The sequence below is a fragment of the Chlorocebus sabaeus genome, chromosome 11 (genome assembly GCF_047675955.1).
Source record: "Chlorocebus sabaeus isolate Y175 chromosome 11, mChlSab1.0.hap1, whole genome shotgun sequence".
NCBI lineage: Eukaryota > Metazoa > Chordata > Mammalia > Primates > Cercopithecidae > Chlorocebus > Chlorocebus sabaeus.
The window spans coordinates 115,186,814-115,212,978 of record NC_132914.1 but is presented as its reverse complement, the minus strand read 5'-3'; the positions used below and the strand labels follow the sequence as shown (position 1 = coordinate 115,212,978).

Sequence of the window (26,165 nt, the reverse complement as noted above, 5' to 3'; positions counted from 1 at the left end):
GTAGTCCCAGCTGCTGGGGAGGCTGAGATGGGAGGATCATCTGAGCCTGGGGAGGTCGAGGTTGCAGTGAGTCATGATCACGCTACAGCATTCCAGCCTGGGCGACAGAGCAAGACCCTGTCTCAAAAAAAAAAAAAAAAAAAAGGAAAATGAATGGTCACTTTAGATGGTGAGGCCAGGATGGTCTCTTGAGAAGGTGACATGAGGATCCCTAAATGATAAGATGGAGCAACCGAGGAAAGCTTTTGAGGCCGATGGAATATCTAATGTACATGTCCTGAGACAGGAGAAATCACCTAGCTTCCTGCTGGCTGGGGTCATAGCTTTCATCTCTGTGTTAAGGCTAACTGCTTTGCCTAGAAGAGGCTTGCTTATAACATATACCTTTCCACTCAGCCTGATTGTCCAAACACACCCCATTGTTTAATTAGCAAACCCTGATCCAGGGCCAGGTGTGATGGCTCATGCCTGCAGGAGGGTCGCTTGAGCTCAGGAGATCAAAACCAGCTTGGTGAACATAGCCAGACACCCATCTCTACTAAAAATTTAAGTTAAAAATAAAAAATTAGCTGAGTGTGGTGGTATGCCCCCGTAGCCCCAGATACACAGGAGGCTGAGGCCGGAGGATCACTTGAACCTGGGTGGGAGGTTGAGGCTGCAGTGAGCTGTGATTGAGCCACTGCACCCCAGCCTGGGTTTCAGCATAAGACCCTGTCTCAAAAAAAAAAAAAAAAAAAAAAAAAACAAATATATATGTATGATATACTTGAAATTTGCTAAGAGTGGATTTTAAGTGTTCTCACCACACAAAAATAAGTATGTGAGGTAATGCATATATGGTAATGAGCTTGACTGAGCCATTCCACAATGTATACATATATCAAAACATGTTATATGCCATAATAAGTATGATTTTTATTTATCAATTTAAAAAAGAAGAGGCCGGACGCAGTGATTCACTCCTGTAATCCCAGCACTTTGGGAGGCCGAGGTGGGCAGATCACCTGAGGTCATGAGTTTGAGACCAGCCTGGCCAACATGGTGAAACCCCATCTCTACTAAAAATACAAAACTTAGCCAGGCGTGGTGGCGCATGCCTGTAATCCCAGCTACTCAGGAGGCTGAGGCAGAAGAATCACTTGAACCCAGGAGGCGGAGGTTGCAGTGAGCTGAGATCGCACCACTGCACTCCAGCCTGGGCGGCAGAGTGAGACTCTGTCTCAAAAAAAAAAAAAAAAAAAAAAGGAGAAAACAAAGAAACCCTGATTCATAGGCCTTTTCAACAAGAAGGGTCTGTAAGTACCCTACCAGATGAAGTTAGATCCCCCACCCCCAGCTCTGTTTTTGTTTGTTTTGTTTTTAAGTTCTGCACTAATTAGGGCTTTCTCTCCCTGTAGCCAAGTTTAGTTTGGGCCCAGACTCCAAGAGACAGGAGTCACTGAGTTTGTTCTTCTTTTAGCTCCTGGATTCCTGAACCTGAAATAGCAAGAGATTAAATCCCTAAATCACAGAAATAGAGTGTGAATTCTGAGTAGGGCTTGTGTTTAAGAAGCATTTCATGTGAAGTGTTTGGCATAAGCATCATCAGAGTTTAAGGGGCTTTATTTATTTTTTATTTTTGGGGGACAGTCTTGCTCTGTCGCCCAGGCTGGAGTGCAGTGGTGCGATCTCTGCTCACTGCAACCTGTACCTCCTGGGTTCACGTGATTCTCCTGCCTCAGCCTCCCAAGTAGCTGGGACTACAGGCGCCCGCCACCATGCCCGGCTAATTTTTGTATTTTTAGTAGAGACGGGGTTTCACCATGTTGGCCAGGCTAGTCTCGAACTCTTGACCTCAAGTGATCCGCCTGCCTCGGCCTCCCAAAGTGTTGGGATTACAAGCATGAGCCACCGTGCCCGGCCAGCTTTATATTACTTTTTTGTTTAAAGAGTTATACCGTATGTATTTTTTAGACAAATATTTACTTACTGCCTGCCCTCCACCAGGAACTCTGCCAGCTCTGGGGATAAATATACAAGGTTCCTGCTCCCTGGAATTGATGTCCTAGTAGAGGGGAGACAGATGGCAATCAAATGGTGATAGGACTGTAAAGAAAATAAAGTGAGGGGTTGTGAAGGAGGTTGACAGGGGTCAGAAGACTCTCTAAGCAGTTGTCATTTGAGCCAGACCTGAATAAGAGTAGATGCCAGCCGAGGAGAGGCATTCCAGATGAAGGGAATGGTTGGTGCAAAGGCCTAGGGTCAGAACTAATTGAGCATTGGCAGAGGGTAGAGAGAAGGGCAATGTGTTGGAGCCAGGGGCCGGGAGAGAAGTACAAGCCCAGGGAGGTTCAGATTATGCTGGATTTTGAGGGCAGGGTGAGTCGCTAGAGCTTTATTCTAACAGTGAAACTGATCACTCTGGAGGCAAGGAGAACTGATGGTGGGGGGCTAGAGGGGAAGCAGGGAGAGCAACTGGAAGGTTGCCTACTGGGCCAGGCGGGAGATGGTGCTGCATGGATGAGAGTAGAGATGGAGAGGGGTTAGATTTGGCAAGTCTTTTGGAAACAGACTTCATAGAACTTGCTAATTGATTTGGTTTGGGAGATTAAAAAAAAAAAAAGATCAGGCATGGTGGTTTATGCCTGTAATCCTAGCACTTTGGGAGGCCGAGGTAGGCAGATTGCTTGAGTCCAGGAGTTTGAGACCAGCCTGGCCAAGATAGCAAAAACCTGTCTCTACTAAAAATACAACAATTAGCTGGGTGTGGTGGTGCGTGCCTGTAATCCCAGCTTCTTGGGAGAGGCTGAGGCATAAGAATTGCTTGAACCCAGGAGGCGGAGGTTGCAGTGAGCTGAGATCGTGCCATTGTGCCATTGCAGTCCAGCCTGGGTGACAGAGCGAGACTCCATCTCAAAAAAAAAAAAAGAGGATAATGTAGAGGAAGTGAACCAACTGTGAATGTTATCAGGATGGAAAAAAAAAAAAAAAGAAGAAAGAAATTTTCTTTCTGGTCATTTGACCGAGAACTCCTGGTCTCAAGCAATTCTTCACCTCTGCCTCCCGGAGCGCTGGGATTACAGGTGTAAGCTACATCCTAGGCCATCTGGGTCATTTGAAAATGTTTCTCTAGATCAGTCAATGTCATTTAATACTTGACTGCATCTGGGTTTCTTAGCCTCAGCATTGTTGATGTTTTGGGCCAAATGATTCTTTGCTGGGGGCTGTCCTGTGCACTGCAGGGTGTTGAGCAGCATCCCTGGCCTCCACCCACTAGACGGCAGTAGTAGCATCTCCAGTTGTGACAACCAAAAATGTTACTGCCAAATGTCCTCAAGGGGCAAAATAGCCCCCAGTTGAGAACCCTGGGTCTATACAAATAGCTATACACATGTGATTGTATAAATAAAACTATCACACATACAAATGTACAGATTTCTAGGACGATTTACCTGGGTCTATACAACGAGCTATTTACACAGACCATATATATATATATATAAATTTCTTTCATTATTCTTTCTTTCTTTCTTTCTTTCTTTCTCTCTCTCTCTTTTCTTTTCTTTTCTTTCTTTTCTTTCCTTTCTTTCCTTTACTTTCTTTCTTTTCTTTCTTTTCTTTCTTTCTTTCTCTTTCTAGAGATGGAGTCTTACTATGTTGACCAGGCTGGTCTTGAACTCCTGGCCTCAAGCGATCATTCCATCTCAGCCTACCGACGTGCTAGGATTATAAGCGTGAGCCACTGTGCCTGGCCGGACCTAATACATTAAAACCCAGATCTACACGTAGAACCTCTGAGAATGAATATTCTCTTTACAAAGGCTTGATATGATTTATTAACATTCTATTTAAAGACAGAAGTTTCAGCAACGCATACCTATTTTATATAACAAGATATACCTATGTTATTATTTTCCTATAAATGCATATACCAGAATTTATTTATTTATTTATTTTTTTGAGACGGAGTTTCACTCTTGTTGCCTAGCTGGAGTGCAGTGACGCCATCTTGGCTCACTGCAGCCTCTGCCTTCCACCTCCCGGGTTTAAGCAATTCTCCTGCCTCAGCCCCCTGAGTAGGTGGGATACAGGCATGTGCTGCTACGCCTGGCTTATTTTTTATTTTTAGTGGAGACGGGGGTTTCTCCATGTTGGTCAGGCTGGTCTCGAACTCCTGACCTCAGGTGATCTGCCCGCCTTGGCCTCCCAAAGTGCTGGGATTACAGGCATGAGCCTATTTTTTTTTGAGACAGAGTCTTGGTCTGTCACCCAGGCTGGAGTGCAGTGGCACAATCTCGGCTCATTGCAACCTCCGCCTCCTGGGTTTAAGTGCTTCTTCCTCAGCTTCCTGAGTAGCTGGGACTACAGGTGCCCGCTACCATGCGTGGCTAATTTTTTTTTTTTTAATGTATTTTTAGGAGAGACATGGTTTCACCGTGTTTGCTAGGCCGGTCTTAAACTCCTGTCCTGAAGTGATCCACCTGCCTTGGCCTCCCAAAGTGCTGGGATTACAGATGTGAGCCACTGCACCCGGCAAAAATATTTTATAAGTATACACATATGCATCTCTACCATCTGCTTTACTGAATCCAAGATACCATGGATTGTATTATCATCATGTATAACTGAGAAAAAAATACTACCTATTTAACTATGAAAAGTCATTGATTGTAAGATACATCCTGATTTCAGCAAGGTCAAAATGTAGATGTATAAAGATGTGTCTTAACCTATATGAAATACGAGTTTTAAAAATGAGTATCTATCTGGTAACAGCCAGGGTCAAAGTCTTCCACATTCCACATTCCTTGTGTGGAATGCACACATCAGGAACTGACCTCATTCAGGATGGAAGCCAGTTTTTATGTTAGTAAGTATCACAGTCATAATGGTCAAAAAATTCATTCTGAAGGCCTTTAATTTATGAGCTTCCTCAGCCATTGAGAATCTTCCACCGGAGTAAAGAACTGAACTAGGAACTGTGGGTCAGTCAATGAAGAAGCTCCAATCTGGTGCCTAGTCTTTCACAAAATGGTGTGCTAGGTTCTGGGAGAAACAAAGATGAAATGATTTGGGTGTTGGAACAAGGTATTTAGACACTGATAAGGAGGGCCGGGGGCAGAGGGAAATTGGTTACATAAGAGAGAACGAAATAAACAAGGTGCGACTTATTTCCGTTTTGATAGTGTGAGATCAGGGTACGCTTCTTAGTTGTGAATCTAGGTGGGATTATTACTTTTTCTTTCTTTTTTGTTACTTTGAGAAGCTAGGGATTCTCATAAGCAAAAGTGGGTCCAGGTGTGAACGTAAATAAGCCCCTTGCATGTTAAGGAGATTTTGTGGCCAGAGTGTGGCCTGCAGGGAAGGGATAAGGGAAGGAGTCTGGACCGATGGGCTGGGGCAGATGGCATGTGGTGGAAGGCCCGGGCTCAGTTGCCTTTATGATGTAGGCAGGTGGGAGCTTTCAAATGTATTTGAAAGAAATGATGTGATGGTATGTGTATTTCAGCTTTAGCAGTGTCTCTAGGGGCAGGAAGACCGATCAGGAGACTGTAGCAAAAGATCTGGGCAAGATGAGATGAAGGTTTAACCCCAGACAGAGGATGTGGAAGCAGGAGAGATGGGGAGATGGAATCCATACTTCTGAGTGTGAGGAAGCAGGGCAAGGGCTGAGCGTTTTTAGCCTTGATGATGGGGAGGATGCAGGCGAGTGAGAGGGAGCCTTTGAGTTTCATATATTCCTTCTTTGACAGCAGCAGGTTCTTTTTTTTTTTTTTTTTTTTAGACGGAGTCTTGCTCTGTTGCCCAGACTGGAGTGCAGTGGCGCGATCTCGACTCACTGCAAACTCAGCCTCCCGGGTTCACACCATTCTCCTGCCTCAGCCTCCCAAGTAGCTGGGACTACAGGCGTCCGCCACCACGCCTGCCTGATTTTTGATATTTTTAGTAGAGATGGGGTTTCACCATGTTAGTCAGGATGGTCTCGATCTCCTGACCTCGTGATTCGCCCACCTCAGCCTCCCAAAGTGCTGGGATTACAGGCATGAGCCACCACGCCCGGTCCTAGCAGCAGGTTCTTTTGAAGAAAACTGAAATGCGTTGGAAGGCCTTGCTATTTTGGCCCCATAATCAGCACTATCTAGCATATTCCTGGTCTGGCTATCTCTCCACTTTCCTCCCCTTCAAGTATTCATAGGAAAATGAGGCCTCCATTCACTGAGTTCACGGGCACAAAGGTTACTGTGAGTCATGGTTAACCAGCAGTGAGGAGTGCCAGGATTGAGTAACCATGGTGGAATGTGGCCTGTGGCTGCTGTTATTGCCCTGGGTCATTTAAGTGACAACTCCCTCTGGGAATGGATAGTGTCGCTCTTTGCCACAGGGAGACGGTGGCTTTCCTGTGTCTGGGTGGTCAGGGAGCAAGGGGGTGTGTATTCGAAGCATGTTGTCTTCTGCCCCAGAGGAACCGCTGCTGCTGGCTGAACTCAAGCCCGGGCGCCCCCACCAGTTTGATTGGAAGTCCAGCTGTGAAACCTGGAGCGTCGCCTTCTCCCCAGATGGCTCCTGGTTTGCTTGGTCTCAAGGACACTGCATCGTCAAACTGATCCCCTGGCCACTGGAGGAGCAGTTGTAAGTGTTCTCTCACTGGGGCCCCATCCAGCGCGTTTCCAAACACCCCTTGTTCTTTTGCCATCTCCCTGCCCGAGAACCAGAGAGAGGGAAGGTGGCTCATGGTTCAGGAATTGATCATGGGGGTTTCCAGAGCCCCAAGTTCTGTATATGTGAAAGTCAATTCGGTCAAGATTATGTTAGCCCCAAGTTGGCTTTTTTTCCCATAGCTTTTTTGAGATGTAATTTATGTACCACACAATTTGTCCATTTAGAGTATACAATACAATGGCTTTTAGTCTACCACAGAGTTGTGCATCCATCACCATCATCAATTTTACTTCATTTATTTGTTTTTTGAGACAGTCTCTGTCTCCTAAGCTGGAGTGCAGTGGCACAATCTTGGCTCATTACAACCTCTGCCTCCTGGGTTCAAGCGATTCTCCTGCCTGCCTCAGTCTCCCGAGTAGCTGGGATTACAGGCGTACACCACCATGCCTGGCTAATTTTTGTATTATTAGTAGAGATGAGGTTTTGCCATGTTGGCCAGGCTGGGCTCGAACTCCTGACCTCAAGTGATTCACCTGCCTCGGCCTCCCAAAGTGCTGGGATTACACATTTCTCCCATGAGCCACTGCACCCAGCACATAATCAATTTTAGAATATCTTTATTTCCTCAAAAAGAAATCCTGTACCCCTTAGCTTAGATCCCCTAACCCCCCTGCACTCTCCAGGCAACCACTAATCTACTTTGTCTCTCTAGATTGACCTATTCTAGATGTTTCCTATTCATGGTTCATACAACACGTAGCCTTTTTTGACTAGCTTCTTTCATTTTACATAATGTTTTCACAATTCGTCTGTTCTAGCATATACTAGTATTTCATTTCCTTTTATTGCATCATATGGAGATGACAAATTTTGTTCATACACTTATCAGTTGATGGACATTGGGTTGTCTTCATGTTTTGGTTGTTACAAATAGTGCTGCTGTGAACATTTATATAGAAAACTTGTGTTTTCTATGTTTAACTATTTGAGGAAGTGTCAGACTGTTTTCCAGAGTGGCTACACCATTTTACTTTCCCACCAGCAATGGATTCAGGTTCCAGATTCTCTACATCCAACCCTTGTTATTGTGTGTCTTTTTTATTATCCTAGCGGGTAGCCATCCTAGCGGTGTGAAGTGGCATTTCATAGTGGTTTTGATTTGCATTTCCCTGATGGCTACAGATGTCAAGCATCTTTTCTTTTCTTTTCTTTTTTTTTTTTTTTTTTTTGAGGCAGAGTCTCTGTTGTTCAGGCTGGAGTGCAGTGGCATGATCTCGGCTCACTGCAGCCTCCACCTCCTGGGTTCAAGCAATTCTCCTGCCTCAGCCTCCCAAGTAGCTGGGACTACAGGTGCACACCACCGTGCCCAGATAATGTTTGTATTTTTAGTAGAGACGAGGTTTCACTGTGTTGGCCAGGCTGGTCTCAAACTCCTGACCTCAGGTGATCCACCCGCCTTGGCCTCCCAGAGTGTTGGGATTACAGGTGTGGAGCCACTGCTGGCGGAGTATCTTTTCAGGTGCTTACTGGTCCTTTGTATACGTTGTTTGGATAAATGTCTACGCAGAGCCTTTGCTCGTTTTTGTCTCTTTATTATCAACCAAGTTTATTTTATTTTATTTTATTTTTTGAGAGAGAGAGAGAGTCTTGCTCTGTTGTCCAGGCTTGAGTGCAGTGGCTCAGTCACGGCTCACTGCAGCCTTAATCTGCTGGGCTCAAGCTGTCCTCCTGCCCTAGCCTCCCAAGTAGCTGGTACTACAGGCGCACCACCATGCCTGCTCAACTTTTAAATATTTTGTAGAGACAGGGTCTCGCCTAGGCCCGGTCTTGAACTCCTGGCCTCAAGCAGTCCTCCTGCCTCAGCCTCCCAAGTAGCTGGGATTACAGGCGTGAGCCATGGCGCTTGGCCAAGTTTAGTTTCTGATACTAGTTTTTCTTTCTTTGGGATGGACAAGCCCCGGTGTCAGAATGCTGTGAGCTCCCATTCAGATAGTCCAGCATCTGTATGTTTTCATTGGTCCCAGGGCAACTCTATGTCTGTATTCATTCATTCAGCCAGCCTTGGTTGCGTAGGTTCTTTCTTTTTGTTTTTTTTTTTTTTTTTGAGACGTAGTCTCGCTCTGTCGCCCAGGCTGGAGTGCAAGGGCGCAATCTTGGCTTACTGCGATCTCTGCCTCCTGGGTTCAAGCAATTCTCCTGCCTCAGCCTCCTGAGTAGCTGGGATTACAGGCGTGCACTACCACCTCTGGCTAATTTTTTTGTATTTTAGTAGAGACGGTGTTTTATTATGTTGGCCAGCCTTGGTTGCATAGTTTCTTTGCGTAACACGGAGTTAGGGACTGAGAGTCCTGAGATAAATCAAACATGGCCCTTGCCCTTGAAGCTCTCATTTATTTTGCTTTAAGCATTTTTTATAAATAACATTAGATTTAAGGTTTTTATAAGTTGGATATGAAATTTGCCTTGATAAGAGGAAATGTTGACAGGAGTTTGTTGAGATGGGTACTCTGCATGCTGCTAGGGTTGAGGGGGATAAATTTGTGCAGTTTCTGGAAGGAAGGCTGGCAAAATGCATCAAAGACCTGAAAAATGTTCTTTTGGGCCAGGCGTGGTAGCTGATGCCTGTAATCCCAGCGCTTTGGGAGGCCAAGGCAGGTGGATCCCTTGAGGTCAGGAGTTTGAGACCAGTTTGGCCAACATGGTGAAATCCTGTTTCTACTAAAAATACAAAAAGTTAGACAGGTGTGGTGGTGTGCACCTGTAATCCCAGCTACTCAGGAGGCTGAGATAGGAGAATCGCGTGAACCTGGGAGGCGGAGATTGCAGTGAGCTGAGATCGCGCCACTGCACACCAGCCTGGGTAACAGAGCAAGACTCCATCTCAAAAAAAAAAAAACAAAAAAAAGAAATCTCAGAAATGGTGTCATCTATTTATATACACTGATCTTCATTATGAAATTAGTTGTATATTAAGAAAATTGGAAACAGTTTGAAATCCAGAAATGAGAGGATGGTTAAGAAAATTTTACCATTTCCATATGATATTTTTGCAGCCATCAAATTTTGTCATGTGTTTTTAATCAGAGTTTTCAGTTCCTTCTGTGGTCAGTTTAATGATAATGCCAGGGTCATACATTGTTTACTGATTCCCTACTTGAAATACAAGGGATGCTCCTTCAAGACTTGACATATAAGTACGTTTACTATATGAATTTATAGTCTGCTTTTTTTTTGTTTTTTTTTTTGAGACGGAGTCTCGCTCTGTTGCCCAGGCTGGAGTGCAGTGGCACAATCTCAGCTCACTGCAAGCTCTGCCTCCCAGGTTCTTGCCATTCTCCTGCCTCAGCCTCCTGAGTAGCTGGGACTACAGGCACCCGCCACCACGCCCGGCTAATTTTTTTTGTTTTTGGTATTTTTAGTAGAGATGGGTTTCACCGTGTTAGCCAGGATGGTCTTGAGCTCCTCACCTTGTGATCCGCCCACCTCAGCCTCCCAAAGTGCTGGGATTACAAGGCGTGAGCCACCGCGCCTGGCTTAGTCTGCTTTTTTTTAAAAAGCACAACCTGGAAGATCCTGAAAATCACTCGTTTTCAAATACATGTATTTCTATAGGTAAATATATCCTTTCACTATTAACTAAGGAATATGGAAAAAGGTATTTGAGTATTAACCATTTTTTCATATTTATTATTTAACATAATGAACTAAGTGTTATTTTTTCCTGTGTTGAATGAGAAGTTACTGGTTTTGGAGAAAAATCACACTTTTTTTTTTTTTTTGAGAGAGTCTTGCTCTGTCATCCAGGCCAGAGTGTACTGGCGCATCTCGGCTCACTGCAACCTCCGCCTCCTGGATTCAAGCGGTTCTCCTGCCTCAACTTCCTGAGTAACTGGGATTACAGGCGTGTGCCACCACACTCAGCTAATTTTTTTGTATTTTTAGTAGAGACAAGGTTTCACTATGTTGCCCAGGCTGGTCTTGAACTCCTGGCCTCAAGGGATCCACCCACCTTGGTCTCCCAAGGTGCTGGGATTACAGACGTGAGCCATTGCACCTGGCAAAATCACATATTTTGAAGAACAGTATTCTGAGGAAATGTTTGCAGTATGAAGCTTATTGAAAAAAAAAAAAAAGAGACTACATGGCCGGGTGTGGTGGCTCACGCCTGTAATCCCAGCACTTTGGGAGGCAGAAGTGGAAGGATCACTTGAGGCTAGGAGTTCTAGATCAGCCTGGGCAACATAGCAAGACCCTGTTTCTACAAAAAAAATTTAAAAATTAGCCTGGTGTGGTGGCACATGCATGTGGTCCTAGCTACTCAGGAGGCTGAGATGGGAGGATCGCCTGAACCCAGGAATTAGAGGCTGCAGTGAGCTCTGATCATACCAGGCCACTCCAGCCTGGGCAACAGTGAGATGCTGTCTCTTAAAAAAAAATAAAAAGCAGTTTGTAAAACCATGTATGCAGTATGATATCAGATTTTTTTTTTTTTTTCTTTTTTTTTGAGACGGAGTCTTGCTCTGTCGCCCAGGCTGGAGTGCAGTGGCCAGATCTCAGCTCACTGCAAGCTCCGCCTCCCGGGTTCATGCCATTCTCCTGCCTCAGCCTCCCGAGTAGCTGGGACTACAGGCGCCCGCCACCTCGCCCGGCTAGTTTTTTGTATTTTTTAGTAGAGATGGAGTTTCACCATGTTAGCCAGGATGGTCTCCATCTCCTGACCTCGTGATCCACCCGTCTCGGCCTCCCAGAGTGCTGGGATTACAGGCTTGACCCACCGCGCCCGGCCAGATTTGTTTTTAAAAGACGTGTGTATACACAAAAATTTATAGTGAGATGTTTAGAATGGTGGTGTTAGGATTATAGGTAATTTTTACTTTATTTGTCTCATTTTCACATTTCTCCCATGTTTCTCTTCTATTTTTATTTATTATTTTTATAATTTAAAATAATTGGGTTTTTTGGGGGGCAGAGACAAGGTCTTACTCCGTCACCCAGGCTGGAGTACAGTGGCATGATCATAGCTCAATGCAGCCTTGAACTCCTTGCCTCAGGTGATCCTCCCTCAGCTTCCTAAAGGCGTAGCCACCACACCCTGCCAACAATTGCTATTTTAAAAGTCTTTTAAAAGAGAATTTGAGGCATTTATATTCTAGTTAGGGTAGTTTTACATTTTTTAAAAATCATATTATGTAGTGCTTTTGATATTGAGCAAATAATTGATATTAACCAAATAATTGTACTGCTTTTTGAAATAAAGTTTTTAGAAACTTTAACTTCAGTGAAGCTAAATTCTGCCAATGAATCTGTCTTGCCTCATCAGCCCTTTCCCATGGTACGATCCCCCTGCTTTTCATGTAACTCATCCCTTGATTCATTAGCAAACTCAAAGTATTTGTTAAGCATTAGGCCAGGATACCCAAGACCTTAGTTCCAGTTCTGCCCCTGATTTTGTGACCCCGGGAAAGTTAATAACCCATAAAATGGAGATTTTAGTATTTCTTTCTAGAAAAATTAAATTTAGGATATTAAAATGAAATGATAAATATGCCTTAATTCTTTTGGAATAAAGTAGCTACAGGTGTAGTCCTTAATTCAAATACAGAAATTAGGGCCAGGTGTGGTGCCACACACCTATAATCTCAGCACTTTGGGAGGCTGAGGTGGGATGGATTGCTTGAGGCCAGGAATTAGTGACTAACCTGGGCAACACAGCAAGACCCTGTCTCTGCAAAAGATTAAAAAATTAGCTGGGTATGGTGGCATGCACCTGTAGTCCCAGCTACTCAGGAGGCTGAGGTGGAAGGACTGCTTGAGCCCTGGAGTTCAAGGCTGCTGTAAGCTATGGTCACACCACTGCACTGCAGCCTGGGTGCCAGAGAGTGACCCTGTCTCTAAAAAAAACCAAAATAAATAAAACAAATACAGAAATCAGGATTTTATAAGAAATAAAATAAATTTAACTGGTGGCTCCAACCTGTCTTAAACCTCTTCCCATAGCCTGCCTCTTAAGTGGTTCTTCTCGTGACAGCAAACTCAGCGGCCAGTGCCAGGGCCAGAGCCAGGTAGGTCTGGACCGATCGAAGTGACATTCGTGGTCACATTCAGATTGGCCAGAATAACAAGTTTCAGCCTATATTTGGCCATTTAGACCCAGGGGTTGGCAAACTTTTTCTTTTTCTTTTCTTTTTTCTTTTTTTTGAGATGGAGTCTTGCTCTGTCATCCAGGCTGGAGTGCAGTGGCGCGATCTCAGTTCACTGCAACCTCTGCCTCCCGGGCTCAAGCAATTCTCCTGCTTCAGCCTCCTGAGTAGCTGGGACTATAGGCACCCCCCACCATGCCCGGCTAATTTTTTGTATTTTTAGTAGATACGGGGTATTACCATGTTGGCCAGGCTGGTCTCAAACCCCTGACCTCAAGTGATCCGCCCACCTTGGCCTCCCAAAATGCTGGGATTACAGGCGTGAGCTATAGCGCCTGGCCAACTTTTTCTATAAAGTAAATAGTTTAGGCTTTGTAGGCCATAAGGTCTCTGTCTTGACTGTCGAACTCTACTGTCACAGTGTGAAAGCAGCCTCAGACAATACCTAAACAAATGCGTGTGACTGCGTTCCAATACAACTTTATTGACAAGAACAAAATCTGTCATTTGCTACAACATGGACGAACCTGAGGGACTTTATCCTAAGTGAAATGAATTAGGCACAGAGAGACAAATACTGCGTGATCTCATGTACATGTAGAATCTAAAAAAGTCTAACTCATAGAAACAGAGAGTAGAATGGTGGTTACCGGGGGTGGGAGAAGGAGTGGGGAAATATTGATCAAAGGTATAAAGTTTCAGCTAAGCAGGGTAAGTTCGGAAGATCTATTGTACAGCATGATGACTGTGGTTATTAATAATGTACACTTGACAATTGCTAAGAGTGTAGACCTTTTTTTTTTTTTGAGACAGGGTCTGACTCTGTCACCCAGACTGGAGTACAGTGATGTGATCTTGGCTCAGTGCAACCTCCGCCTCCTGGCTCAAGCAATCCTCCCATATCAGCCTCCCGAGTACCTGGGATTACAGATGTGCGCCACCAGGCCCCTGCCACCACACCCAGCTAATTTTTGTATTTTTAGTAGAGATGGGGTTTCACCGTATTGGTCTCGAACTCCTGACCTCAGGTGATCCACCCACCTCGGCCTCCCAAATTGCTGGAATTACAGGTGTGAGTCACCGTGCCCGGCCCCTCCCTTCTAATTTTGTAAATGAGCTTGGTTAAAATTCTTTCATGTCTTTCACCACACAATTGACAGAAATGTGATTTAGTTAGAATTTTTTGGGAACATCTGTAATATTGGGTTGGTGCAAAGGTAATGGTGGTTTTTACCATCTGTAATATTGGGTTGGTGCAAAAGTAATGGTGGTAATTGCAAATACTGCAATTATTTCTGCACCAATTAATACATAAAGTTGTCAACTACATATGCATCGAGTTTAGGATTTCTCATGGAACCAAATTTGACGTTCAGCTTTCTCGTCTCCATTTCCCTCAGTTTAACCAACCAGAGTATGGTCAGGTCACATGGAGACCTTTGTGCTGTGTACCGCAAACAGTAAGCTTCATGTTTTCAGGCTCAACCCCTGGGCTGGCCAAGTGCTTGTGCATTTGAGACATTGTTTCCTGGGCACAGTGGCAGCCAGGGCCCCATGTTTTAGCTTATCTGGGCCTGTTTCACTGTAAGTTGAATTGTAGGAGAGGGTCGGGTTAAGAGATCTTCCAGGACAGGCTACCTCTATGCAGCCCTGTGAATTCCTTTTCTCTCTTGACTACCTTGCTGTTTGATTCTCGTGCGGGTTACCATCAGGGAAGTAAATGAAGGAGCCTCATTAATCAGTTGGAACATAGTGAGTAAAGGTGGAAATTAACATGTACCAAACAAACGGTGTTGGCAAGACAGGGGTTTATTTTCCAGCTCCTTGGGGATTTCTAAGCTAGAGATAAGGGAACTCATCAGGCAGGAGAGTGGTGGCTAATCAGGCTCTAAGTTCTGCCCTAGTTCCAAACCTGCATTGCGCTTTCTTACTCATGGGAAAAACTGAGTGTCTTTTTCCTTCCACTCACCAAAACCCGAGAGAACTTTCTGAGCAAGCATGTGACTCCCTGGAGCATCTGTGATTTAGTTATCCCACAAGGCAGGTCACCCCATTGCAGGGCTGTTGCAAATAGATTGAGCCATGGCCAGTATAGCCTGTGTTACATCAACTCTTTTTTTTTTTTTTGAGACAGAGTTTTGCCTTTGTTCCCCAGGCTGGAGTGCAATGGTGCGATCTTGGTTCACTGCAACCTCCGCCCCCCGAGTTCAAGCGATTCTCCTGCCTCAGCCTCCCAAGTAGCTGGGGTTACAGGCACCCGCCACTATGCCCAGCTAATCTTTTTTTTTTAATTTTTAGTAGAGATGGGGCTTCACCATGTTGGCCAGGCTGGTCTCGAACTCTAGAACTCAGGTGATCTACCTGCCTTGGCCTCCCAAAGTGCTGGGATTACAGGCATGAGCCACCATGCCCAGCCTACATCAACTCTTAAAAAGAAACAAAAAGAAAAGTCACAGCAAATTGCACCAAAGGCCAGCTTGTTTCTCGGATTTAAAATCTTATGTGGCCCGGTGGGGTGGCTCATGCCAGTAATCCCAGCACTTTGGGAGGCCAAGGTGGGCAGATCACTTGAGCTCAGGAGTTCGAGACCAGCCTGGGCAACATGACAAATGTCCGTCCTACAAAAAATACAAACAGAGTTAACAGAGCCTAATGGCACATGCCTGTAGTCCCAGCTACTTGGTGGAGGCTGAGGCGGGAGGATCAGTTGAGCAGGGAGGTCAAGGCTGAGTGAGCCATGATTGTGTCACTGCATGCCAGCTTGGGTGACAGACCCTTCCCTCCACTCCCCAAAAGTCTTACATGTCCCAGGATGAAAAGTTGATAGACTTGGTAACAATTGCAGATTCATTAAGAAATCTCTGCTTCTCCCAGCATCCCTAAAGGGTTTGAAGCCAAAAGCCGCAGTAGCAAAAATGAGACGAAAGGGCGGGGCAGCCCAAAAGAGAAGACGCTGGACTGTGGTCAGATTGTCTGGGGGCTGGCCTTTAGCCCGTGGCCTTCCCCACCCAGCAGGAAGCTCTGGGCACGCCACCACCCCCAGGTGCCTGATGTCTCTTGCCTGGTTCTTGCTACGGGACTCAACGATGGGCAGATCAAGATCTGGGAGGTGCAGACAGGTAGGTCATTCCTGGCTGGCGCAGGGTTCTGGGAGGCTCGGGTGCATGTTCTGACTGCTGTGTCGCCTCCCTGCTCCACTCGTGTTGGCCAAGGGGTGTGGCCGTGGCAGGCACACCTTGTGCCCCCTCTCTGGCTGACTGAGTGCCCCTGCTCTCATGCCAGGACTCCTGCTTTTGAATCTTTCCGGCCACCAAGATGTCGTGAGAGATCTGAGCTTCACACCCAGTGGCAGTTTGATTTTGGTCTCCGCGTCACGGGATAAGACTCTTCGCATCTGGGACCTGAATAAACACGGTATGGGAAGAGAAGGAACTACTTGGCAACTCCAAAAATACCGTATTTGCTTTCTCCTCTTTACCAGTTTCATTTTGATCTAAAACAGTGTTTCTTGATGTTTTTTTCTGTGATTGCCCCTTAAGGAACCTTTTTAGACAGTTTTTTCCTAATTGCCCCTGCCCGCCCCAAAGATAATACCATACCAAAGAGAGTTTAATACCAGACATATACTGTGTGTCTATTTAGGCTATTGTAATATTGAAGATCTATTGTATATTTGCTTACGTGCTGAATGCATGTCTATTCTTTGTATGTAAAAAAATGTTAAGATTTTTTTGGCTACCAAGAACTAGTTTGTACCCTCTTGGGGTGAATTGCCCCTGTTAAAAATATTTGATCTAGAACAGGTTTTCTCATCGGCACTATGGATATTTTGGGCTGGATAACCCTTTGTCGTGGGCTCTCCTGTGCATTCTGAGACACTGGGCAGCATGCCTGGCCTCTTCTCTTTTGATGTCAGTAGCATCCTCTCCAGTTGTGACAAGCAAAAAAGTCCCCATGTCCTGTGAAGGGCAAGGTCTCCCCAGGTTGAGAACCACTGATGTAGAAGTCCCTGTTGGGTGCTTCCTGTTAGACTTTCTTTTTGAAGCAGACTCTAAGCCTAGAATAATTCTCTCAGGCTACAGGGCATCAGGTTTTGTGAAATTCTGCCTTGAGCAAACTATATACGGGGGTGGCCCAGTAAGGAATTCCATACATCTCTGGTTTGATCCTTAACTAGAAAGGTGATATAACAGGCCAGGCACAGTGGCTCACGCCTGTAATCCCAGTACTTTGGGAGGCTAAGGCAGGTGGATCACCTGAGGTCAGGAGTTCAAGACCAGCCTGGCCAACATGGCAAAACCCCATCTCTGCTAAAAAATACAAAAATTAGCTGGGCGTGGTGCTGGGCGCCTGTAGTCCCAGCTACTCGGGAGGCTGAGGCAGGAGAATCACTTGAACCTAGGAGGCAGAGCTTGCAGTGAGCCGAGATTGCATCACTGTACTCCAGCCTGGGTGACAGAGAGAGACTCTGTCTCAAAAAAAAAAAAAAAAAAAAAAAGTGACATAAGAAAGGGGAATTTATTGCAATGCCATTTTTCCAATCCCTCCAGCCCTGGATGGGGCTCAGGGGCTGGAGGGATTGGAAGGAGGCAGTGGTAAAGGGTCATGAAGAGGATCAGGGGCGGGAGGGATTGGAAGGAGGGTTATGAAGAGGCCACTCATCCCCATGGTGTGAAGGCACTGGCACTCTCTCCCAAGTTATGACTGTCCAGCTCCACACAGCCATGGGAGGGACCTTTCTCCTGCTCTTTTAGCAGTGAGCCCAAAAACTTGTATCTTAGTCAGTGCCAGAGACTAGGTGGCTTAAACAACAGACATTTATTTCTCCCAGTTCTGAAGGTTGGGAAGTCCATGAGCGAGGTGCTAGTAGTTTTGGTGTCTGTGAGCACCAGCTGCCTGGCTTGTAAATAGCCACCTTCTGTCTATATCCTCATCTGGCAGAGATCTCTCTCTTTCATGTCTCTCCTTCTAAGGGCACTAATCCCATTCCCGAGGCTTCACCCTCATGCCCTATTGACTTATCAAAAGCCCTACCTCCTAATACCATCACATTGGGGATTAGGGCTTTATGTGCTGGGGACACATTTAGTCCATAGCAACTTGTCAAACAAACTAAGGCGGTGCATGTGCATCCTCATCTGAAGGCATCTGATCACAAAGATAACTCTAGGTGGTTTTTTTTGTTTTGTTTTGTTTTGTTCTTGAGACGGAGTCTCACTGTGTCACCCAGGCTGGAGTGCAGTGGCACGATCTCAGCTCACTGCAACCTCCGCCTCCCGGGTTCAAGTGATTCTTGTGTCTCAGCCTCCCAAGTAGCTGGGATTACAGGCATAAGCCACCACACCTGGCTAATTTTTTGTATTTTTAGTAGAGCCGGGGTTTCACCATGTTGGCCAGGCTGGTCTCGAACTCCTGACCTCAAGTGATCCGCCCACCTGGGCTTCCCAAAGTGCTGGGATAACAGGCGTGAGTGACCCACTGCGCCTGACCTACTCTAGTGGAACCTGTAATCACACAGTCTAAGATACGCTGCTGATCAGGGCACCTTCTCCAAGGCAGTGCCTTTTTTTTTTTTTTTTTTTTTTTAAAGACAGAGCCTCCTACAGGTGTGTGCCACCATGCCTGGCTAATTTTCATATTTTTGGTAGAGATGGGGTTTTGCCATGAAGGTAAGGTCAGGCTGGTCTTGCACTCCTGACCTGAAGGGATCTGCCCACCTCAGCCTCCCGAGGTGCTGGGATTACAGGTGTGAGGTACCACGCTCGGCTGGCAGTGCCTTTTTAAATGCTGGCTTAATGCGTGTACTGAGGCAGCTTGCCACCATCTCAGGAAGGTCCATGCCGTGGCTCTGGAAATCACTTGATGACTTGGAAGGAAAGACCAAGTGAGAGTGACTGAGAGTGGGTGGGATGGAGCAGGCCAATTATGAGAGCTTTTCAAGGAGAGGAGGGGAATAAAGTTGCGTTCCCAGCTGCCGGGTGCTGCCCCACTGACCTAACAGGCCTTAATTTATTCAGTACTCACAGCACCCTAAGATTTGATGGCTGAAGAAACCATGATTGACTTTTATGATTTTTTGAGACAGAGTCTCACTGTGTTGCACAGGCTGGAGTGCAATGCTGCGATCTCAGCTTATTGCAACCTCTGCCTCGTAGGCTCAAGTGATCTGTCTTAGTCTCCCGAGTAGCTGGGACTACAGGCACCATGACTTTTTAAAAATATTAATTAAAGCACTTTGGGAGGCCAAGGGAGGCAGATCACTCGAGATCAGGAGTTCGAAACCAGCCTAGCCAACATGGTGAAACCCTAGCTCTACTAAAAATATATAAAAATTAGCAGGGCGTGGTGGCAGGTGCCTGTAATTCCAGCTACTCAGGAGGCTGAGGCAGGAGAATCACTTGAACCCAGGAGGCAGAGGTTGCAGTGAGCCGAGATCATGCCATTGCACTCCCACCTGGGCAACAGAACAAGAGCCTGTCTCAAAATAAATAAATAAATAAAAATTAAAAATAAAAAGTACTAATTTTTGTAGATCCATACATCCACATAAACTTCAATAAATTCATATATATGACCATGTACAGGCATATAACAATTCTTTTTTCTTCTTTCTTGCTTGGCTCTTTCCTTCCCATTCTCTCTCTTGCCCTCCCTGCTGTCGTCATCCCCCCCTCTTCCCCTGCATCCTGGTACCCCGTGTTAGGAGCCTAGTATATATCCTTCCATATTTTTCTCTCTACTTGTATAATCCTGTGCACACACATTTGCATTCATGGCTTTTGGGTCATTGTTTCACAAAAATGGAATCATTTTTTCACGATTTTCCCCTGCATCTCGCATTTTTCATTAAACGGTAGGTACCCCATGGAAAATCTGTCTCTAATTCCAACTGCATTAATGGGGTAGATATACCACCATTTATTCACCCATCCCCTATATGGACGGGCGTTTTTTAAAGCAAGAGCTGGAGAGATTGTGTGAGTTGCCCTGGGTTATGTGCTGAATTAGCAGGGGAGTCAGGATTCAAACCCAAGCTGTCTGACTCTAGAATGTGTGCCCCTAATGACTCCACAACACTGCTCATCTGGACATCCTGGCAAGGCTGGCCGGGTGACAGTCTGCAGCAGGATCCTTGTGATTACAGAGAAACCTTTACAGTTTAAATGAGGGAGAATTGAAGATAAACTCTCTCTCAAAATTGGGAATGATGCTTCAGGGTACTTGAGGTGGTTGGGGAGCCAAAAAAGAACATTCTCTGCTATCAAAGGTTCCCTTTGATATGGTTTCCTATGAGGAAACCTTTAAGGCAATTCAAGATTATATTTAAAAAGTGATCAACACCTGAGGTCAGGTGTCCGAGACCAGCCTGGCCAATATGGTGAAACCCTGTCTCTACTAAAACTACAAAAGTTAGCTGGGCACAGTGATACGTGCCTGTAATCCCAACTACTCAGGAGGCTGAGGCAGGAGAATCACTTCAACCTGGGAGGCGGAGGTTGCAGTGAGCTGAGATTGCGCCACTGCATTCCAGCCTGGGAGACAGAGTGAGACTCCATCTCAGGAAAAAAAAAAAAAAAGTGATCACCATACCCTTTCGCCTTTAGTGATCTTATAGATTGTGTTGAAGCCATAGGTAATGGTTTCCGTGGGGAATTAGAATATCATATTCACAGATTATAGGTGTTTAAATGACAAATTTGGTCATATTTCTTACTCTGAATTGAAAATTGGACCCTTGGGCCCAGCTGATAGGAGTTGAGGGGTATACTGGGCGGGGGGCTGTTACCACCCCAGTTCTCCCAGTTCTCCAGTCTTCCTCCTTTGTTGTTTTGAGGATTGGCTCATTATTTGCTTCTTTTTTTCTGCCAGGTAAACAGATTCAAGTGTTATCGGGCCACCTGCAGTGGGTTTACTGCTGTTCCATCTCCCCAGACTGCAGCATGCTGTGCTCTGCAGCTGGAGAGAAGTCGGTGAGTCTCCAGCATTATTGCTTTAATTCACTGAGACATGGAGGTCTGAAGTGGTGGCCTGGTGTGTGTGAGTGTTCTCAAAATCGTCCGCAAATCCACCCCAATAGAAGGCATGCTGGTGGGCCGTGGCTGCCACCTGCGAAACTCCCTTGTGACTTGCACTTTAACATGAACCCAAAGACAGGAGGGATCTGGAAACAGGTTGCTCCTGTCATCAGAGGTCTGTTTCCTTTTACAAAATGGGAAAATGATTGCTTTTTAAATTTCTTTTCTTCTTGGAGTCTGAGATTTTAAAAGTTGCAGCCCACATGTGAGTCCAAATTTCCTTTGAACCATCAAATTTGAATCTCTCTAATTTGGATTTCCAATTCAAATCATGTCAGTGCAGTTACTTGTTGAACTTTGTCCTGAAATCCTGTTAATTGAAAAAAACAAACAGGTATTAGAAATCCAAGAACAATTTGAGAACAGTTTCTGTTTGAATTTTATGTTGCGTTGAGCCACTTGCTGTGACTGAAGGGAAGGTTGAGAGTTCACCATTTGGTACAGTCCCGGTGGCTCATCATTTATTTGTGGTTTGGAATATGAGGGTTTTCTTTTTTACTTTTTTTATTTTTAGACAATTTCGCTCTTGTTGCCCAAGCTAGAGTGCAGTGACACAATCTTGGCTCACTGCAACCTCCGCTTCCTGGGTTCAAGCTATTCTCCTGCCTCAGCCTCCCGAGTAGCTGGGATTACAGGTGCACACCACCATGCCTGGCTAATTTTTTGTATTTTTAGTAGAAATGGGGTTTCCCCATGTTAGCCATGCTGGTCTCGAACTCCTGACCTCAGGTGATCCACTCACCTCGGCCTCCCAAAGTACTGGGATTGCAGGCATGAGCCACCATGCCTGGCCTGAGGGTTTTCTTAAAGGAATGAAAATAAAATCCTCTTAATGCTTCTCACAAAGGTTTAAAGTGATGAGCTAGGTCAGAGACACAGTCTTGGGACAGATTTTCATGGTTCCATACACAAGGTGGGGGGTGTAAAATGCCTTGACAGGCTGCCACTACTTTGTGGGGTGGCCGCAGATTTCACTTCTGACCCTTAAAAAAAAAAACTGGAGACAGTCTTACTCTTTCGCCCAAACTGGAGTGCAGTGACGTGATCTCAGGTCACTGCAGCTTCCACCTGTCAGGCTCAAGTGATTCTTCTGCCTCAACCCCCCAAATAGCTGGCCTTACAGGCATACACCACCATGCCTGGCTAATTTTTGTATTTGGGGTTTTGCCATATTGGCCAGGCTGGTCTCAAACTCCTGGCCTCATGTGATCCACCCACCTTGTCCTCCCAAAGTGCTGAGATTACAGGCATGAGCTATCATGCCTGGCCACCAACTTTTAAGTGGAATAAGATAGCACTTGGCTCAGGTCTTCATCAGCACGTACTACCCTATTGGCAAACAGGACTCAGAAGCAGGCTCAGAAGTCTCTGCACATGCGTTTCAGCGGGGGTCTTCCTAAGGCTGGTCTGGTTTATTCTCCCTTATAGTGAGCTCCTTGAGCATGTCTGTTGGTTTAAATCCTCAAAAATCCAGACCAGTTACCTTATTTAAACCTATAGGACAGGTTCTGGAAGAGCTGTAGGAAAGGGATAGAGAATCAACTTGACCTGGCCGCAAGGCCTGCAGAAGATTTGGTGGTGGTACCTTTCCCTCCCTCCGTTTGAGTCCTAAGCACTTCGCTTCTGCCCTAACCAGGCACTTCTTACTTTCCACAGGTCTTTCTATGGAGTATGAGGTCCTACACATTAATTCGGAAGCTAGAGGGCCATCAAAGCAGTGTTGTCTCTTGTGACTTCTCCCCCGACTCTGCCCTGCTTGTCACGGCTTCTTACGATACCAATGTGATTATGTGGGACCCCTACACCGGCGAAAGGTTGAGGTCACTCCAGTAAGGACTGAATCCTGCTATGACTTTTTTGTAGGGGGACTGATGAGGAACCTGCCTGGGATTAGACATGTCTCTTTTAGAGTCTGGGACATGGGAGGGGGAAAAGCTGGATAAAAAGGCACAGTGGGTCTCTTTTTCTTTTGAGATGGAGTCTTGCTCTGTCACCCAGGTTGGAGGGCAGTGGCGCAATCTTGGATCACTGCAGCCTCCACATCCCAGGTTCAAGCGATTCTCCTGCCTCAGCCTCCTGAGTAGCTGGGACTACAGGCGTGTGCCACCAAGCCTGGCTAATTTTTGTATTTTTAGTAGAGATGGGGTTTCACCATGTTGGCCAGGCTGGTCTCAAACTCCTGACCTCAGGTGATCCACCGCCTCAGTCTCCCAAACTGCTGGAATTACAGGCATGAGCCACTGCGCCTGGACTGGTCCATTGCTTCTTAGTGATGCCTTGTCAGTTAAGCCCTCTCAAGTAGCTTTGAGTGTCTTCCCGTCTCCCGATTCAGGCGGCTGCATGTACTTCTTTGGAATCAGCATTATGAAGCCTCAATATGACTCTTTATTTCCATTTACTAATAACTGTAGTAACAAGTTCAGAAAGAGCCTCTTATCGAAACTGTGCTTTCCAAAATGAGTTTCATGTTCTCATAAACTTGGTCTCCTTTTTCCTTTTGTGTCTGTTGTTTTATGAAGCAAATAATAGGCAGTCCTATAATTATCATGTATCTTAGCCTAAAAAAGACTTGCAGTTTCTACTGTGGCATTAAAGTGAGGGCTGACCTACTTTGCATAAGCAAATTAGCACAAGGAAGTGTTAGTAACCCTTCAGTCCCTCCACAGGACACCTGGAGTCTTCTGAGATATCCTTTTTTTCCCAGTGTGCAAATCCCAAGCTTTTCCACGAGGGGCACACAAATGCATCTTGAGTCCTTTTATAGCCACGGCAGTTTGGCTTCCTGCCTGGGGTGACGATGGAGGGTGGAGAGCAGCCATCATTCCAGGCCTACCGTCCTGTTTCTTTCCTTCTCAGCCACACCCAGGTTGACCCCGCCATGGATGACAGTGATGTCCACATTAGCTCACTGAGATCTGTGTGCTTCTCTCCAGAAGGCTTGTACCTTGCCACGGTGGCAGATGACAGGTAACAAATAGAACTCTCTTTACGTGACCTCAGAACAAGTGCTTGCAAGTAATGGCAGCAAGGCCCTCCTGGTCTTGCCCTGGGTTAGCTAATGTGTGGATGTTCTCTCTCCCCATCCAGACTCCTCAGGATCTGGGCCCTGGAACTGAAAACTCCCATAGCATTTGCTCCTATGACCAATGGTCTTTGCTGCACATTTTTTCCACATGGTGGAGTCATTGCCACAGGGTATGTATTTGTTAGCTGAACAGATGGGTGGTGGTTTCTGCTGAGTATACCATGGAGCTTTTTAAGGAAAGAAACCATCTAGAATTTTCTTGCCTATGAGGAAACCTTTAAGGCAATTCAAGATTATATAAAACTCACATGATCGATTTTGCTAATACAGTGTACCATTTTCTCTGAATATTTAACCTAAATGTAATTAAAGACCTGTAAGTCATGCCACCTAATGGGCCAAGTTCACAAGGGAGAATAAAATTGAGATGATGCATAATATATGGGAAACCATTTAGGGCTAAAAGACCACTTTACAGGTAACATCTATAATTCAGTAGGTGGCACTCTTCCCCCTATTACTTTTGAACTGACTGTGGTCAGATTTAGAAAGGGCTGTGCGGAGAGAGAGTACTTTGGTATCAAAGGTGTCTTGAGTTTTTCTAATCCTATCAGCAGCCTTAATTATTCAGCACCACAACTTTTACATCCATTTCCACGGTCAGGGTTACATTTCACTCTCTGAAGACTCTGCTCTTTCCAGTCAAAACAGAAACTTGAGTATCCATCCTCATGAAAACATGAACATCCAAGCTCTGTCTTAACACAGCATCGGTTTGTTTCATTTCAGGACAAGAGATGGCCACGTCCAGTTCTGGACAGCTCCTCGGGTGCTGTCCTCACTGAAGCACTTATGCCGGAAAGCCCTTCGAAGTTTCCTAACAACTTACCAAGTCCTAGCACTGCCAATCCCCAAGAAGATGAAAGAGTTCCTCACATACAGGACTTTTTAAGCAACGCCACATCTTGTGTTTCTTTGTAGCAGGGTAGATCGTCCTGTTAAAGGGAGGTGCTGGAATAATGGGCCAAACATCTGGTCTTGGATTCAAATAGCATTTCTTCGGGATTGTGAATAGAATGTAGCAAAACCAGATTCCAGTGTACTAGTCATGGATCTTTCTCTCCCTGGCATGTGAAAGTCAGTCTTAGAGGAAGAGATTCCACTTGCATGGCAACAGAGCTTTACCTTAAATCTTCAGTCCAGTTACGAACAGCAAGTGTTGAACTCTGTAGTCGTTTTGATTCAAAGTGCAGTTACTGATGTTGTTTTGATTATACAAGTAAGTAGGCCTCCAGAGCCTCTCTAGTGGCAGAGCAGCTCACACTCCCTCCACTGGGAAGGATGGCTTCTGGCTAGTACCTATCCTTGTGTTACTGATGCAGTGGTAGCATTGGTTCAAGTTCTCTCCTGCTGTGGTCAGAGTTGCTTCGACGTTGGCCAAGTGCTTTTCTTCTTGGGCTCCCTTCTGACCTGCAGGACAGTTTTCCTGGAGCCATTTGGTATGAGGTATTAATTTAGCTTAACTAAATTACAGGGGAATCAGAGGCCGTGCTCCTGACTGATCCAGACACTATTATTGGCTTTTTTTTTTTTTTTTAAACAATGGTGTGCATGTGCAGGAGATGACAAATTTGTATGTCAGATTATACAAGGATGTATTCTTAAACTGCATGACTATTCAGATGGCTACTGAGTTATTAGTGGCCATTTATCATCATCATATTTATTTGTATTTTCTCAATAGTTTTGGCCAGACCTCAACAGATGTTAAGGTACAACTATGTTTTTCTCGATTATCTAATAACCGTAGTACTTAAATTGAACAGTTGCAAAGATGTCTTAATTGTGTAAAGACTTGGTGTAGTCATGACTTTAGCTGATACTTTTATGTACGAGATCTGTCTCTGCTGTTTAACTTCATTGGATTAATCAGCTGGTTTCAACTCTACTGCGAAACAAAAATAGCTCCTTAAAAGTACTGTTCTCCTTCAGTGGCATGTAGTTATCTAATCAAGACACCTCATTCAAACAAAACCTGCCTTAGGAAAATTTAATATATTTTAAATTATTTTAAAAGAAATACAACATCTTATTCTTTAGCTTTCTTAATCGGTGCTTTATGGAGGCCAGTGTAACATTACATGACTTGTTGAGAAAGTTGAGGAATTTCCTCTACCACCTTTGTTGCTTGAAGAAAAACATGTCTTTTCAAAATGAGAGGCTTTCATTGAAGGAAAGAAAAAAAAAAAGCTTTTGGCTCTGTTTCATTTTTTTCCATTAAGAAAA

The 26,165-nt window shown here is 45.2% G+C and overlaps 1 protein-coding gene across 2 annotated transcripts in view; it reads left to right on the top strand.

Annotated features, from left to right (window-relative positions):
• The window catches only part of WSB2 (WD repeat and SOCS box containing 2), a 28,735-nt gene extending 2,645 nt beyond the window's left edge, over positions 1–26,090 (top strand). Inside the window, exons 2-9 of one of the 2 annotated variants that reach the window (XM_037996468.2) lie at positions 6,441–6,609; positions 15,654–15,898; positions 16,062–16,193; positions 20,649–20,749; positions 22,511–22,683; positions 23,711–23,821; positions 23,942–24,049; positions 24,669–26,090. In XM_037996468.2, the coding sequence (XP_037852396.1) occupies positions 6,441–6,609; positions 15,654–15,898; positions 16,062–16,193; positions 20,649–20,749; positions 22,511–22,683; positions 23,711–23,821; positions 23,942–24,049; positions 24,669–24,831 (1,202 nt within the window). In that variant the 3' untranslated portion in view covers positions 24,832–26,090. Of the gene's footprint in view, positions 1–6,406; positions 6,610–15,653; positions 15,899–16,061; positions 16,194–20,648; positions 20,750–22,510; positions 22,684–23,710; positions 23,822–23,941; positions 24,050–24,668 lie in introns of those variants that run through there. The other variant, XM_037996467.2, reaches the window with a different exon arrangement.
• Positions 26,091–26,165: the final 75 nt, after the last annotated feature.